The sequence below is a fragment of the Xenia sp. Carnegie-2017 genome, unplaced genomic scaffold (assembly GCF_021976095.1).
Source record: "Xenia sp. Carnegie-2017 unplaced genomic scaffold, XeniaSp_v1 HiC_scaffold_2, whole genome shotgun sequence".
Classification (NCBI taxonomy): Eukaryota; Metazoa; Cnidaria; class Anthozoa; order Malacalcyonacea; family Xeniidae; genus Xenia; species Xenia sp. Carnegie-2017.
Window position 1 is genome coordinate 1,329,225 of NW_025813482.1, and position 17,097 is coordinate 1,346,321.

General features: G+C 35.0%; 1 protein-coding gene across 1 annotated transcript in view; it reads right to left on the reverse strand.

The window, feature by feature from the left end:
• Window positions 1-17,097, reverse strand: part of LOC124440847 (collagen alpha-1(I) chain-like) — a 28,684-nt gene that overhangs the window by 652 nt on the left and 10,935 nt on the right. Inside the window, exons 26-68 of the mRNA XM_046991284.1 lie at window positions 16,833-16,877; window positions 16,578-16,631; window positions 16,170-16,223; window positions 15,760-15,813; window positions 15,562-15,615; window positions 15,374-15,427; window positions 14,904-14,948; window positions 14,497-14,541; window positions 14,080-14,133; window positions 13,640-13,693; window positions 13,117-13,170; window positions 12,852-12,905; window positions 12,686-12,739; window positions 12,540-12,593; window positions 12,419-12,472; window positions 12,215-12,268; window positions 11,671-11,724; window positions 11,333-11,386; window positions 10,334-10,387; window positions 10,140-10,193; window positions 9,722-9,775; window positions 9,089-9,142; window positions 7,806-7,859; window positions 7,655-7,708; window positions 7,157-7,210; window positions 6,713-6,766; window positions 6,405-6,458; window positions 6,188-6,295; window positions 5,472-5,525; window positions 5,110-5,163; window positions 4,867-4,920; window positions 4,713-4,766; window positions 4,462-4,515; window positions 3,886-3,939; window positions 3,359-3,376; window positions 3,213-3,239; window positions 3,074-3,097; window positions 2,448-2,543; window positions 2,300-2,341; window positions 1,743-1,875; window positions 1,270-1,376; window positions 790-858; window positions 261-482 (exon numbers count right to left, since the gene is read on the reverse strand). Coding sequence (XP_046847240.1) covers window positions 261-482; window positions 790-858; window positions 1,270-1,376; window positions 1,743-1,875; window positions 2,300-2,341; window positions 2,448-2,543; window positions 3,074-3,097; window positions 3,213-3,239; window positions 3,359-3,376; window positions 3,886-3,939; window positions 4,462-4,515; window positions 4,713-4,766; window positions 4,867-4,920; window positions 5,110-5,163; window positions 5,472-5,525; window positions 6,188-6,295; window positions 6,405-6,458; window positions 6,713-6,766; window positions 7,157-7,210; window positions 7,655-7,708; window positions 7,806-7,859; window positions 9,089-9,142; window positions 9,722-9,775; window positions 10,140-10,193; window positions 10,334-10,387; window positions 11,333-11,386; window positions 11,671-11,724; window positions 12,215-12,268; window positions 12,419-12,472; window positions 12,540-12,593; window positions 12,686-12,739; window positions 12,852-12,905; window positions 13,117-13,170; window positions 13,640-13,693; window positions 14,080-14,133; window positions 14,497-14,541; window positions 14,904-14,948; window positions 15,374-15,427; window positions 15,562-15,615; window positions 15,760-15,813; window positions 16,170-16,223; window positions 16,578-16,631; window positions 16,833-16,877 — 2,601 coding nt within the window. The remainder of the gene's footprint in view (window positions 1-260; window positions 483-789; window positions 859-1,269; window positions 1,377-1,742; window positions 1,876-2,299; window positions 2,342-2,447; window positions 2,544-3,073; window positions 3,098-3,212; window positions 3,240-3,358; window positions 3,377-3,885; window positions 3,940-4,461; window positions 4,516-4,712; window positions 4,767-4,866; window positions 4,921-5,109; window positions 5,164-5,471; window positions 5,526-6,187; window positions 6,296-6,404; window positions 6,459-6,712; window positions 6,767-7,156; window positions 7,211-7,654; window positions 7,709-7,805; window positions 7,860-9,088; window positions 9,143-9,721; window positions 9,776-10,139; window positions 10,194-10,333; window positions 10,388-11,332; window positions 11,387-11,670; window positions 11,725-12,214; window positions 12,269-12,418; window positions 12,473-12,539; window positions 12,594-12,685; window positions 12,740-12,851; window positions 12,906-13,116; window positions 13,171-13,639; window positions 13,694-14,079; window positions 14,134-14,496; window positions 14,542-14,903; window positions 14,949-15,373; window positions 15,428-15,561; window positions 15,616-15,759; window positions 15,814-16,169; window positions 16,224-16,577; window positions 16,632-16,832; window positions 16,878-17,097) is intronic.

Below are 17,097 nucleotides of genomic sequence, written 5' to 3' on the forward strand. Positions count from 1 at the left end.
GACAGCATAAGGATTCATACTGTTATTATAAACGCAAATAGAGCACATTTTTTTGTTCGCTTCACAATTGATTGCACCAAATTTTCTAAACATAAAATTACAACCCTGTTGCTTTGTTTAATGTAACAACGAAGGGAATTCACAAAAAAATATTTGTTCTTTACTCATACGATGAAACAGGAGAATTGAATTCAGAACATCAAGCGCAAAGAAGACAGTTTTCACTGATAAGGAAACTGATGAATTGAAAAGAAACAAACCTTGCATTCATCCCTGATAACTTTAGGTTGTGCGTTCACATGGCCGTCGCTGCTATATTCGTAACCATTCAGGGCGAGTAATTTGATAGATTTGTCGTACGTGTTCATTTTTTCATCCAACCACGCAATGGAATTCTTACAATGGTACGTGATTGTTTGACTGGCACGTTGACTTAAGACTTGCAGGAAAGCAAACTGTGACTGATGATGTGAGTATTGGATCTGAAAGTTTGTGAGGTAATTGTTAAATGCAAACTTAAGGTAATACTTGTAATATAACATAAACATGGTACGCTACAGGCAGGATTTATGAAAAAGGGGGAGTTAGTCAGTATATCATATAACATGCCATTTAAGTTATCGAGGTTATAGCATATACATAAAACCAGCTACTTTCATGAAGAGCAAAGGAATGTTGTCCGTATCATTTATTTTCTTTGCGAAGGTTATGCCCAAGAATTTTTATTGTTTATATACAAAGTAAAGGATAGTTGGTAACAGATGTAAAGGCACAATCAAGATAACATACCGACTTCTCGTTACCAAAAAGCTTGCTGAACCATCCACTTTCTTTGGAATTCCAGTTCTTATTTTCAATCTTAAAATGATACAATGATTCACTTGAATGAATGAAATATAAGATTTAAGAAAAAATTTAAGTACATATGATATACGTACTGATATTTAAGTATTGGGAAGGAATGTAATATTCATACATGCATTGTTTTATTTTTGAGAAACTTAACGCAGGACAACATGCAAGCATGAAAATTAGTTACCAGCCCCCAATTATAAGATAACAGGCCGTTGATATAATACAAGCAACGCCATCGATACGTATCATATAAGTAAAACCGAAAACCCAAATTCAACTACGTTTCTTCTGAAATGCCTACATACATTGCCTTTGTAATCAAAGAAAAGGTATAGAAGACGGCTCATATTGACATGGTTAGTTAACATTACAAGAAAAAAATCACAGCGTGAGAGTAACATTCACATATATTACCTTTTGTTTTGGGGAGACGCAAGTTGAAACATATTCAGCAGTGAATTTACATGAAACATTCATGGCATCAACTGGGCTACCTTGGTTAGGATCGATCCAGTAGTAACCTAAAGTTCATTAAATAATTTAATATACCACATTACGTGTATAAGAAAACACAACATAATTATGCATGCATGACGTTAATTTGTTAAATTCACAACTGTGATGAAATGTGATTCCCAAGCATTAAAAGCCTCTGTGTAAAATAGGAATGAAAGAGGGGAAGAGAAATAGGGAAAAGAGAGGAGAGAAAAAGGACAAAGATGGATCATTACGTTTCACTAAAGAAAGTTTTGCGCCATTCAAATCACCAAACATGTAATCAAATGAATTTATAAATTTCTCAGGATCTATCGTGGCTTCGATATAAAAATAAAACAGTAAATTGCAAGTTTCACATGATTATAAAGATATTCATTTATGTAACTAACCATCAAGTTTTTCGGGATAACATTCTTTAATAGCTTTACATGAAACAGCGGGGTATTCAAATGATCCATCGGGACGTTGCGTTTTATCTAATTCACCATCGAGACCATACATCATACTGATAACTAGGTCTTCCTATAAACCATTAAAAGAATCAGATTGTCGACTGCGAGTTGCAGATGGGTTGGCCACTTGCCATGCGCAGACAAGTTCCTCATTTAGAAAAGCCAATATGCGTTATTCCGATCGAGATTATGATTACATGTTGCCATGACATATACAAATTAAGCATTTAATAGTTGAAAAAGTTTATCTGATTTTGGATGGTATGTGCAGATTATATTTTTTGTATTTTGTTGTGTATAATCAAACTGTTTTGATGTGGTAATCAATGCATACAGAAATTTTTTGCACCTATTACAATGTATGAACTAAAAGTTACACATCGTGCTTGAGAAATGGCCACCGGCAGGTACTGACAACAAACATTTGCCTTTAAAAGGATACCCCTGACATTCTTACGAAGCAATACAAAACATTGTAGGTAGCATAATATTACCACTGTCTTCGTTTCCTCGGGACTTTCGCTTGTCTCAATCTCCTACGTTGACAAAAAAAAACAAAATTAGAAATCTTTGAAAGGCAAAATAGCACTGCACACCATACAAAATAACCACGAATGCAGGAACAAACTTCAAAAACCTAACCTCTAATTTCTCAAGACTCTTGTAGTAGCGGAATCGTCCAGGTCTTGTGAGGTCTTCTGTATTTTCAAGACTTTTACGAGCTAACGGATCTGGATGCTACAAAAACAGAAATATAGTAATGATCGGCAAAACTAACATTTTTCTAATTTTATGTCATTTTGTTACTACAATATCGTCATTTTTGATCTTGCATGACCATCGTAGGCAAATTAGGTTTTGTGGTAGTGGGAGGGACGGAAGTCATCAAAGATGTGGCTCTATTTCAAGGATTCCGAGAGAAAGTGGAGTATTGTAATACTTTTCAACAATTATGAAAAATTGGGGGAGGGAGAGGGTTGCAGCCTGTTCAGTCCCCGCTTTCAAAAGGCCTTCCTTGATTGTGAGCTCTATTACGAGATCATTATAAACAAAATGTGTCGCGCATAGGCGCCATAAGTAAACATGTAAGAGCCATTTTTAGGGAGGGGGTGCTGATATATTTGGATCAATCGTAGGGGTTTCAGATATTTATATGATTTCAGCTCATTTGTTTTAGGTTACGGGTTACTATTCATTAAAAGTGAATAATAATAAAATCAAATGTGTGGAATTAGATAAGCACATTATAGAACATTAAAGATACTTACAGGTGGTAGACCACCGGGAGGACCCTAGGGAAAAAACAAAAAAAATATTAACAATTTTTATTTCAGGAAAGAAATAGAGCAAATCGTGCCGTAACAATATTAGCCAATCAAAATTATGGTAAAAATAATGTTTACTTACAGGAGGTCCCATGACACCAGGGGCACCCTAGATGTCAAACAAAATATCAATTGTAAAAATGAAAAATATAGACAATGAGAAATTTGAACTTTAACGTGTGTGCATTTATGATTCAGTAAAAATACATGTTTTTAACATATACTTACGATTCCACCAGGCATACCCTATAAAACAAATATAATTTCCTTTAAACTTTTGATAAAAAAATCACTTTCAGATCGATTGAAGACCTTGAATAACAAGAATTTTTCAGAAAATTTCCATGTACGATTCCCGGAAAACCAGGCATGCTCAGTGACCAAACCAGGGTAAAGAACAAAACAAACTTTGCATAGCATTTCTCATAATAAGTAACTACAAGAGTCAATTGATTATCAACTTCGTGATGTTAAGCAAGCACTATGCCTACCCCAACCACAAACAAATAGCATAAAAAGCCTCGCGTTCAATGAGCCGCTAATCTTGAACTAATTACCAATTGATCTTGAAAATCTAGTACTCTAGTGACTTCTTAAAGTAAAATAGTCGCTCTTTTTCTCAAAATAATATTTGATTGTAAATGTAAACATTTTACAAAGTTTATTGTATTTCATTCATTCATTCATTCATTCATTTCATTAAAAATGAGCTGTTATAAAAAGAAATTGTCTTTATTAAAACAAAATATACATACATCAGGTCCTTGGGGACCAGGTCGTCCAGGGAAGCCACGATCACCAGGTTCACCCTAAACATATAAGCACTTAAAATTCAATACAGAAAGGAAATAATATCCTGCAAAAATACTGGACTTTGAAGCTGAACAGATTTCATTTTAAGAAAAAGCAAATTTCTGTCATAAATCTTCTAAACAACGACCCCAACCTTAAGTAAGCGGTACAAAAAAGTCACCACAAATTACTTTCACTACAAAAATATTATAGCAAAATGGTTGATAGCATATCTCATTGACACATGCATATCAAAAAAACATTTATTCGCCCTTAACTACTGCACTTTTTATTATAAAATAATATAAGTTTGTTTTTTATTTCTTAAAGACCAGTTGCATGTCCGGATTAGGTAATGACATAAAGCAGAAGATCAATCTGAATATAGACGTATGTACACTTATTTTGGGTGCTCTTTATATACATATGAATAAAAGCTAGCACTTTCACTGCTCAATAAACAATTATCTCAATTTTCACTATTATGAACAATAACTTGGATCGTATGAATGCGTCTGTTATTGGTTTCAAAAACTTACGGTTGGACCAGGAGGACCAGGCGGACCACTTCGGCCACTAGGACCTGGTGGACCCTACAAAGAAAAAGAACATTCATATCCTTCATCCTATAACCCTTTAATATCCTAAAATAGCATTTGTCAAAAATTAGAATACTACTCAAAACATCTCCTTACACAACACTCAATGTATTTAGAAAAATATCATTGATTGCAGAGTGTAAAGGAGAATATTATATAATCAAAATAAAAACAAAACAAATAAAAATCACCTCCAAACCGCTAGTTCCTCTTTCACCAGCAGTACCTACAGCACCTGGAGGACCCTATGTGAGAATAACACAAAATGCGAGATTAAAAAAGATCGAGGAAAATCGAAGTATTCTTCAATGTTGATCAAAGCAAAACGTTAGTTAAAACCAATACCCGTTCACCAAGTAGACCTCGTTCACCACGTGGTCCATTCCATCCCTTGTCACCCTGTTTTGTAAAACAAAACAAATCAACATTAGGCTTCTATGATATCATCATTCGTACTATTTCTGTTAATATTATAATATAGTTTTCAAACGTTTCCAAGAAATAGAAAAAGAAAAGAAAAGTTTTAAGGAACTCTATAGCACGAAAGCAGCTTTTTGCAGAAAAAATGACAAAAATAGTTTGGCATACTTTTTCACCAGCTAATCCATCTCGGCCGGCATTACCAATTTCTCCACGTTTTCCCTAAAATAAGAGACAATAAAAATCCGTTTAGATCATTGTTGGTTATAGGTACCAGCTACACGTTATACAAGTACGTAAGTATGAGTAAAAGAACCTTCGCTAAGTTTTTAAGAAAAATTTCTTTCAAATAACATGGCAAAAATGGTGAAGGCTCTATTTAGTGTAATACATTTTAAAAAAAAATTAATCTTCTTCTAGATAAACTATAAAACGGCTTTGAGATTATATAACTTATCTTTAAATTTATGATGCAACGATTTTATGTTAATAGAGCAAAAATCAAAATTTGTTGGTTACATTTTGCGTACCTTTTGACCTTGTTTACCAGGCTCACCAGGATCACCATCAACACCAGCTACTCCCTGTAAATGTAATAAACGGTTCAGTTTTAAGGCTACTTTTGTGTAACGATAAAAATGGCCACACAACGGATATTTGTCTGTTGTATTATTTACACTGTTTGCTGATTTGTGTCACACAAATTAGCTACAGTTGGAAAACTACAGAATCAATCAAAACTCAACGAAATAAGACAGCCAACTTTACTGATGGATTCAACTCTCTTAATCAAGCAGGGACCCGAAAGATCGATAATTTGGGGCAAAAGGATAATATTTATACATTCATAAGTTATAATCTGCAATCACAATTAAATTCAATAGAATGGGATTAAGTACAGCATGCCCCCTGGGATCTAATGGACAAATCAAATCATAATCTAAAGAAGATATCTAATCTAATGATCAAATCTAATGATCAGATAGAGTGATCAAATAGATTATCCAAAGAATAATCTAACGGCGAGAAAAGTCAACTCAAAAAGCAGATGTGATGACAAACCCAACCCCACCATCCCTTTCACGTGCATAAGTACTCAACTTCTAAGATCCCTTCTGTCAAATCATTCTAAATTGGTAGATTTTAATCACACCAACTCATTTTCTACACTAGGCAGCTTTCTTGCTACTACCTCATGAAAACAATCACTTTCGCATTTTACACTGTTATGAAATTGCAACATTACCGCTTCTCCATCTGGGCCAGCTGGTCCAGATTGACCTGTTTCACCTCGTGGTCCAGGATATCCAGGTTCGCCATTCGGTCCTAAAGTGCCAGGCGATCCAGGCACGCCCTACATTAACACACAATGCTCTTTCATTAATTTTGAAGTTAAGGAGTAAAGTTAACATTTAGTGACGTATAGATTGGATGGGTAAAACAGAAGCTCAAACATTACTTACACTAGGACCAGCTTCACCTTTTGGTCCAGGTGGACCATTCTTTCCTGGGCTACCCTAAATAATTGACGAATGATATAAAAACTTATATCAAATTTCTATAAACGCGGATTTAACAGAATAAAATTGTGGAATGTTTTATTGCATATCCACTGAAAAAGGGGAAACCACACACACAATATCTGATAATATCAATGTCGAATTTTGCGGTTTAGGAAATTCAGTAATAATATGAATCGCCAACGCAAACAACTTTTATCGCTACCCCAACAAACGTCTGTAACACATTATGTACGAAAATATGTACTCACATTTTCACCATTTTTCCCGTTGTTTCCAGGGTAACCAGGAGGTCCTTTATCACCCTTAAAAAAAGACGAACGAAGAAGATGTAACTATACAGACGTTCAGAACTCACTGATAACTTACACTTTAGCAAACTTTTTTAACCTTCTTAAATTACATATCATTGAAATAAATGTTACAGTAACTTATTTAATGTAATGAAATTATGCTACGCTGAAAAGCAATTAATAATCAAAACAAGACTTTGCAATTTTTTATCGAGCTTAAAGCTACAGTATTATATGAAGTATACATTTCTGAAAAATGAAAATGTTACGCATCAAACATTATTATTTGTTCACTATACGTAAACATACAAATTAATTTCTTTATGCCTTTTGCTTCAGCAGACTCATGCTGTCTGATTTATATTGTTTCTACAATCTCGCAGAGCAAATTGTGACACTTACCTTTTCACCATCGACACCATCAACACCTTGTTCTCCTTCAACGCCCGCTTCACCCTAAAAATGTTTATGTTTAGAAGCATAACATTTTGTCATGGCAACAAAATGATAGGAAAATGCTTTCAATTGCCACTCAAAATATCAGACTACGGCCTAAATTATCAACCCTCTCTCCATGTCAAAGCTGAGAGGGTCACAATGTTATCATCAATACACATCTTTAGAGGCGATAGACGTGCTAAACCACAAATTATACATGCATTGTAAAACGCATTGACTAAAATTTTCGTCCTTTCTTGGGTTAGCAATGTTTGGGTCAGCAAAGTTTGCCTAGTTGCTTCTCGGATGTTAAAGTAAGTTTCTAAAAATATGTTCTTCCAATAGCCATGTAATTAAATATCTCCAAAGCAAACATATGCTCAGAGAATATCAAACTTGGGTCAACTAATATCAGTGCGTAATTTATGAAGTCAAAATTTAATTGCAATATTGTGGTCCTACCGGTGGTCCTGGTGGACCCGTGCTTCCTTGCTGTCCTTTAGGTCCAGCCTCACCCTAAAACGAGTAACAAAAACATTGAGTACTTAGCACGAGGAGAATGTCTAGTACAAAATGCGCAATTATTTCTGAATAAATTATAAACTTTACTAACAACTTCCCCAGGTGCTCCAGCAGCTCCAGGATCTCCAACTGCTCCCATCGGTCCCTAAATGCACACGACAATTGAAAAGGAGTAGAAAGTATTTCAGATAAATTTGAATTATTTATTGGGAATGTCCAGCTCTTTCATGGCTTGAGAAATCGAACATAACTTTTAACAAGAAAAGCTTAATCTGAGAGGGTCGAGCTTGTAGGTTTTTTTCACATTAACAGCTGCTACTAAGAAACGGCTTTTAAGGCTGAAACACACTGGGCAGTCGCTTCAGTCGCGCGTCCAAAGCGAATTGATGCGCACGCGTCAGTCGCTTGAACGCTAGAAACACACATGCAGCGACCATCGCGTCTTTTACCGTGGCGTCTATTGAACATGGCGGAGATTTCTGTTTGTTACAGACACAGATATCACTTAGACTTTTTATTTTGGCCTTTATTATAGCTACTAATATATGAATATTTACTCAGTACAAACTACTATGTGGAGAAAAGAGAACAAGCCAGTTAAAACACGCCAATATGATCATAGCACATTACGCGTATATCGTGGATAATTCTATTCTGTGAATTTAGGTTGTGCATTAGGGTTCCAGTTTGTAGCTCCTATTGTCCCTATTTGATAAGTCATATAAAAACTGAAAGATTCCAGTGTGAATTCACTATATATTGCCTTCGTTTTCCAAGGTATAATCTATAAATTTCGTATGATGCTTATGACAGGAAATATGATATGCATTTAGGAAGTTAAAATGTATCTATTGGCCAATCAGTGTAAAGCGACTGAAGCGACCAAAGTCAAAAGTTCAACATGTTGAACTTTCAAAGCGACTAGCTGACGCGACTACGCTACTAGCTTAGTAACCACGCAAAGCGGTAGTTTTAGACGCGCGACTAAAGCGACTGCCTCGTGTGTTTCAGCCTTTATGTGTAACGTAAAATAATAAGTACTTCACTATGATTTATCACTAAGCTTTGTATGAATGCAAGCTAGTCATTTCTACAACAATTTTATTAAAGACACAAAATTTCCGATAATTTCCAAACATCCAAAATACAATTGCGTAAGTATATTTCCAATTCAAAACACCTGAGAGATAATCGCATTACTAATATTTTAGTCTTTAAATAAGGTTTAGAAATTGTCTAAACAACAGTGCTGCATTTGAATTTATGAGCCGCTGAAATAATTACGGCATATCCTATAACCAACAACACTACGGGTCATATTAAAGTTCAGAGGCCTATGCTTTGTCACGTCAAGTTATCTAAAAACAAGTTTACCTGAGGGCCTTTTGCACCAGCGTTGCCGGGTTTACCATCAGCACCGTCAGCTCCCTAAAGGAAAAGAGTTAATCTGATGCAAGCTTTCAAAAGATAACCAGTGCGACGTCACAGATGGCAAAATTAACCTTCAACTTTAATCTATTTGAAACAATTAAGTGGAGTGAGTTGACGTAGAGCGAGTTGACGTGGAGCGAGTTGACGTAGAGTGAGTCACGTACAGGAGTTGACGTAGAGTGAGTTGACGTAGAGTGAGTTGACGTAGAATAAATTGACGTAGAGTGAGTTGACGTAGAATAAGTTGACTTAGGGTGAGTTGACGTTCTTTGTTAGAGTGAGTTCCAACCATCATGCATTACTCACTTAATCAGAAATTTTTAGAAGCATGAAATTAACTGGCAAGAGTATTTGTGACTTCATATTTTGCAATCGCTCCAGCCTTGTAGACGTATTTCTTTAAGTAACGTCAATAAATATATGTAATTGAATAATTACTTTAATATTTTTTATGGAAAAGAAGAAATTTAAAGGTATCCGAGTCAGTGCGAAATACAGCGAGACATAAAAATAAACAAACGATGGCAATGCATAATGATAGGTCGATTTTTTTATCTTGTTATTATTTATACTTACAGATGCACCAGGAGCACCATTAGCACCACGACCCCCGCTTGGACCTTGCTCACCCTAAAATTACCATTAATTAAAACCTGATTTTGTACAAAAATATCATCACTAATCGAAATGCTAAGATCGGGAGGATGACAAACCCTGAAAAATCTATGAAGGTATAGATTATCAACGCGAGATTTCTTTTGTTGGCATGTCAACATGTTTTGTAATACAAGGTTTCTCAATAAACTCAGGTTTCTCAGGAGTGTTAGTCGAGATGTCAGGGTAAAATTGCTAGTTGAGATGGGATAGTCAGCTTTGGATGTAAAGAGCATGAATCATGATCTCGACCCAAGAAATAGATCTGATACTCAGACCACCCGTGTTAAACAAGCTAAAACGGGACCATCCCTAGGTTAAGTAAATTCGAAAAACTTACGGGAGCGCCAGGTTTTCCTGTGTTACCAATTGGACCACGTTGTCCAGATGGACCCTGTGTGATAAAAACCAATTGTTTACTCCCACAAAAATAAAATGCAATGAAATGCTGAATCACAAAGTAATATTTTATGGATCAAGTGAATCCGTTTTACACTGCTTCAAAGCCTTGAAAAAAGCGATTAAAAATCCCACCTTCACACCAGCGCTTCCAGGACTTCCAGGAAGACCGCGTGCTCCATCAGGACCCTGGAACAAAAAACGCACATTATTTTCAGTAAACAATATGTCCTAACACTTCGACAGTAAATAAAGTAACTTATCACAATAAAAACAATTCTACAACATTGACTTGCTATCACATGCAAATGCATGCGTTATTTCCCTTGTAAACTGAATGATGTATTTACAGGTGAAACGATGGTAAGTTCAATGCCATTTGCCATTTGATACAAAGTACGTCACTGCACTGTACTTCAGCAACGAAGCGACAAGACCATCAGGAACAGGAGGAGGAGGCAAGAAAAAAAGGGGGGGGCTCGATCGCATATATTTTGGCCATAACCGTTGACCTCTTTAACTTTAATAATTTCCTATGGCGTTGCTAAACTACATGCAACTCAAAAAAAAATGTGTTTGCAAAAACCACAGTGAAGATTCAAACAATAGAGAGTTTTAGTTTTGTGTTTACAGCAAACAACAAACTACCCGCATGCCGTTGAGGAATTCCGTTTCAAAAAAATTTGAATTTAATGTGGCGTTTTGCATTTGTATTTTACAATTCGCATTATTCTGAGCTAAATTTCACGTTTTCTTAAAACTTAGCCGTGGAAAAAAGCATTTTCATGTTATATACTCATACAAAAATATAACCTTGAGCCATTAACGTCATTTTGTTGTATTATAAGTATTAAAACGTTTTCTGTGCGTTAGCTACCGCAAAAAGGGCCTCTTGTAGTTAAAGCCTATACCACAAACTGCAAAGCAATGATCACGTGACTTTTTGCGGTTTGCCATCATTGCGAAACTTTAACTCTCTACAACTAAGTGATTTCCCACCGAAAAAGCTAACGTTGTTTATGCTTATCTATGTGTTGTATGACTTTTTCCACACAACATATCACTGCAGACAAACTTAGCAATAAAAAGTATAAGCTGCTTGTCAAAAAAAAGAAATATTTTTACGATACTTACAACTAATCCTGCATCTCCATCTGGTCCACGAGATCCTCGAGGACCTTGTTTGCCCTGCAGAAAAATTAGTAAAAATACCTAAATACACAAAAATATTTCGCCAACTATAACCCTCCGCTTTGAATAAAGATCACTTCATAATCGTTATATTTATATTAACATAGCGCATTGCCACACAACACTGAGCAAAGAATTTTCCCTACACGAAGCAAATTAAAAAAAAGAAAAATTATCATGTCGACCACAAGTCATGTATTCTGTAGTCTGAACATTTTCATCCGACATTTTCAGTGAACGATTGTTTGCTTTCTCATCACAAGCATCAAAATATTTCATACCGGTGCTCCTTGTTCACCAGGAGCGCCCTTTTCACCAGGTTCGCCGGCTTCACCCTAAAACATTTCAAAAGTCAGTTTTTTGACCTGCGATTTCATTTGCAACTACATAAGAATACCGAAGAAATGACAGTTTATAGGATTTATATGCTTTGAAAATGGATAAGGTATAATGAGAATCAAACAATCAATTTTACAGTTTTTCTAGCACTCGTTATATCAGCTTTATGTCAGAGTTATCTTATTCACGTTTTTTCATAAAAGTATTTCTTTACAGGTCATCTTGAAGACGACAAGATATTGTTCGTGTATAAAGACTAGAAAGTTTTAGTTTAGCGTTTCCTTTCAGAGAGTACGTAGCAATAATTTTGAAGCATTAAGGTTCTCGGTATTTTTTTATAAATACGATTAGGTGAGAGTGCTTCATTGTCTCATATATTATAACACAAATTCTTATTTAAAATCAGTGCATTGTATCAGCGAGAGAGTGTTTGTACAAATATGGTATTCTCACAAGTTTTAATTTATTGTGTAGGTAAAGTGTTACCTTTAGACCCTTGGCACCAACTGGTCCAGCATCGCCGATGCTTCCGCTAAGTCCCTAGGAAAAATTATCAATGGGATCGCAAATATACATAAAAAAACCAAAAACAATAAAAATTGATTAAAATTTTGTTTTAATGAAGTTTAGATTGGTATAACTATTCAATTAGCAAGAGAGTGTTAAATATTGATAAAATCATTAACTTACCCTTGGTCCTTCTTGACCCTTGGGACCTGGGGCACCAGTGTCACCACTGGGACCCTAAAGAAAGAGTATTTCATTATTTTTTATGACTGCAGATTGTGATTGACAAATGACGTATTCATACGGGATTTCCAATTTGACCATCGACACCAGGAGGACCAGCATCACCTTGATCACCCTGAAAATAAAACAAGGTTTAGCTTTGAACTCTCACAACAGCTGAATTGACTTTGACAAAAGACACTCATGGAGCAAAAATGATCTACTTACACGTCTACCAGGTGGTCCTTGAATACCATCGGCTCCAGGTTGTCCATCTTCACCCTAAAGATAACAGATATGGGAAAAAGAATGCCACCATGAAAGTAAATACGAAAGTATAATCTTATGAATATGATGCATAAATGAAATACAAAGAAATCGCTTGCTTTCGTACCCGTCTTCCATCAGCACCATCTTCTCCAGATTGACCAGGTTCACCTTGTTCACCCTTTTGTAATACGTATAAAGGTTTAGTTGTTTGTATAATTAATGACTTCGTATGAAAAGTAACAAATACGAAGCAGTGTGATGTTTCGATTATGGTAAGATACTAATTTCTTGAACAGTTAATACTACGCATGCGCAAAGTACTTATGACTAGATTTAATCACCGATCAAAACAGATTTATATAACAAACAAACAGTGCTTGAGTACATACTCTTGCTCCAGGTGCGCCATCAGTACCGGGAAGACCATCAGGTCCAGGATAACCCTTAAATACAATGAGATGTTTGTTTACGACAAAAATGGCAAATTCTTCGTGAACAAAAATTAAATTTAGCTTAAAGGCTTTGTTCCTTTTAATGAAGAATTTCAAATTCTTAAAGTAACAGTAAATGTCTTTATTGAGTAGTAAATGTTGAATTTATGATTTATAACTAAATACTCAACAAAACCAACAATCGTAAAATCGTACCGAAAGATACGTATCATAAATATGAGAATCGTATTTTTTCCTTTAACAAAACATGTTCAACACATGAATAAATTTTAGAGGAAATATCAAAACGTTTGTTTTAAATTTGCTTTTTTCAAATTATTATGTTATTCTTGAGCAGATGCAACCCTCGACCTTCGGTCTCGGGCTTCCACTGATCTTTTGTAGGGTTCTCTAAAGATGTTTACTGTGTTTGCATAAGCCTTAAATAATAATATTCCTTCTATATGTTACACGTGGTTACCTGATGTCCAGGTGATCCCATAGCACCTTGTGGTCCACGTGCACCTTGAGGACCCTGCAATGTTTATGCTTCATTCATAAAATGGCAACAACACAAACGACTAAATTTTTTATAAGAAAACGCATTGACTGTGATTTGTTCATTTTGAAATTTGATATAGATGGCAAAGAACAGCTTAATGATGAGCTGGATATTTCTATTTCTATAACGACATACGTACATTTCATCATGGTTTTTGACATATGTATCATATTAAACATTATTGCAAGAAGGCATTTTAGTGCTGTAGATAAAGTTACATTGATGCGAAAAGGGAGAATTTTGCATTTTCTGATGTTCTGAATGTATGAACATGCAAAATTGTACATTTCTCGATGGAAACTACATTTGTATGAATTGTACATTTCTCATGTTACGCAATAAAAATCTACTGTACTTACAGGTCGGCCGTCACTTCCAACGTTACCAATTGGACCGTTATCACCATCACGTCCCTTAACAATTGAAGCTCTTTCAGTTAAGTTTTATTATTACAACATTCACAAACATAAAACAAAACATTGATTGCCGAGTTTTTGGAAAAACGAATGATTTCTTTAAAAAAATTTCTTTCCTTGCTGAACCTTAAAGTTACTAATACTCAAATAACAGAACTTTAAGTCAAGAAAGATCGTATGCTAAAGTGCTATACATGTGTGTTAAACATTAAACAAACTATTAAAAATTCAGTTAATAATTGAATCATTTTTCAGGTTGCGTGTTTTTTCATTATTCTTGTGAAAAAAAAGAATAACAATGTCAGAGGGAGCATACTTTGCAAGCACAAAAATGCACAGACATGTTTCAAATGCACTTACTGGAGCACCTCGTGGACCTTGGGGACCAGGTGGTCCTTGTAGACCCTAAATAACATTGTTAAACAAAGTTTAATCCTTTGGAGACCCCAACTAACATCAGTAAATAGCCTAACACGTACTTCAAAACCTTACGTAAATTACACTAATAAATAAGATTTAATTCCCCTGTAGGTCCAAAATACCTTTCGAAAAAATAACATTTGAAACCTAGAAGCAACTTGACTTTATCAAAAAAAAAATTAGTCAATAAAGTAACTTTATCTCCGATAACCATCTAAAAGACACTTCAATATCTATGGTCTTCATTATCAGCCATATTGTCGTTTACGTATCTCTTTAGCTCAATTTATCAAAACGCCAAGTATCAGCAATTGACTAACGTTGCTAATGTTTGACAAAATACTTACAGCATTGCCAGGAGCACCATCCCTGCCTTCTTGGCCGGCCTCTCCCTAAAAGAAAACAACGATTAAAAAAATTTGCTTTATATTTTATATCACTATCATCCGCACTGAAGATGGCATTGTGTTAATGTCGAAACATGTTTGCTTTTAAAAAAATCATCGTTTTTATTGAATGTTTTTTAAATTTGTTGCTACTCGAAATTATTTTATAATTTACACAAGCAAAAGCATCAATGAACAACTGGATCTATTAAGTCAGTTTTTAATCCTTTCAAGGGGCGGTGTTGCCACATGGCAATAAAAACAAAATGATTGGAAGCACATCGAGAAAAAAAACTCGGCTGCTAAAGGGTTAAAATCAAAATCCTCAAACTAAATAGAGACAATATTCATATGCAGAAAAACTCCTATAAGTTGACTTTCGTATATATATTAATCAAACCAGATTTTTGCGAAATCAAATGAAAACTTACAGCAGGACCAACACTACCAGGCAGACCAGGAGAGCCTTGTTCACCTTGAATTCCCTGTAAAAAAAATTATATACAGCGATTGACATGATACAGACAATCCAATAATTATTTAGCACTCCATTTACTTACATGAAGTAATTATACAATAATTTCAGAATATGCATAAAAGAATAAATCACAGAACAAACCTCTGGACCAGTTTCACCAACAGGACCAACATCACCACGAGCACCGGGAAGACCCTATCAAACCATGAAAATACACAATTATCTCTTTAGAGTCTTCAAGATCAGAGAGGCAAGAGCACAATCAACAAATGTGTTTTTAAAGATGACCCAAAACGGATAGAAAACAAGGTAACTGACAACAGGAAATGTACGACTTACATCTTTTCCGGCTACACCTTTATCACCAGATGGACCTTGATCACCCATTGAACCCTAGAACAACATTTTATAATTTAAACTATAATTTCATACGTTGAAATTTAATAAGATTAAATTGATCTGAGAAGGTTTATTAATTGAAATTCAACATAAAACAGATGGCTACATTGTACTTTGAAGATCATGGATAATTAGGATTGTTGACAACAGTATTGTTGAACAAAAACAACTTTTTATCTTAATAGACAAAAATGTGAAATCGATCGATTTTCCCTCTTGTTTTGTCAGGGTAAAACTTCTAAAAACATCAGCTCTTATTGAAAATGAGATGAAATGTTACGCTCCATTTTATTAACCAAATGTAGTTAATGACTAGTTTCAATCGAAATTATAATTCAATTATAACTTACCTTTTCGCCTACTTTTCCTTTAGCTCCCTTTTCGCCGCGAGCTCCTTGATCACCCTACACATAAAAAACAAGTAAATGTTCATCCTAAAAACAGCATATCTCACAATTGTAACGCGATTGACTCGAGATCGTCGCATTTTAAGGAAAACTCGGTGTAATTTACATGGCATAAGTGCACATTGCCTTATGTTAAATTAAAGTTAAGCTTGCTAATTCTAGCAATCAGAAAGTGGGTAAGATATCACATCAGGCGCCGTCCCTAGTTAATGGTAGAAGAATTGATGGTACAATTGCACTGAAATGAGCAAAAGCACTTTGTGAAAAAGTGGTGTGATTAATGTTCGTAGTTTATCAAACTAACGTAAAGCGAGAGGAGAAATAAGTATATGAAATTTGCAAATGTCTTACTTGAGCACCATTCCCGCCAGTCATGCCCATACGACCTGGAGGTCCTTGTGGCCCCTAAAAATTCATAATGATCACAAATTAAAAGGAGTAAACAAATACTGCTATCATGACGACATGATACAAAATACAACTGCATTTTTAAGTCCTGCATCATTCATGTTCTCTTATCAAATGATCAAAAAATCAATTCAGTAACAAAGATCATTTCACACCAATCGCCAGTCGCAGAAAAACTAAGTATGAACCATGAATTACCCTTGATCCTTTATCACCACGAGAACCAGCTGCACCAGCAGGGCCCTACGATACAAAAAAATCAGTGATTTGTACAGACGAAAAAGAAATGACATATTAGAACCGAGGGTAAAAAGAATTACAAGCTCATAAAAATTTTGTCGGCGACATAAAAACAACATTGCTTTCGGCCGAAGCAAAAAATGATACATTTTACCAAAGTGATAGACGGACTGTATAAAGAAGCTAAAAGAGACGACTAAAGAAAAACATTTTAAAAAGTACT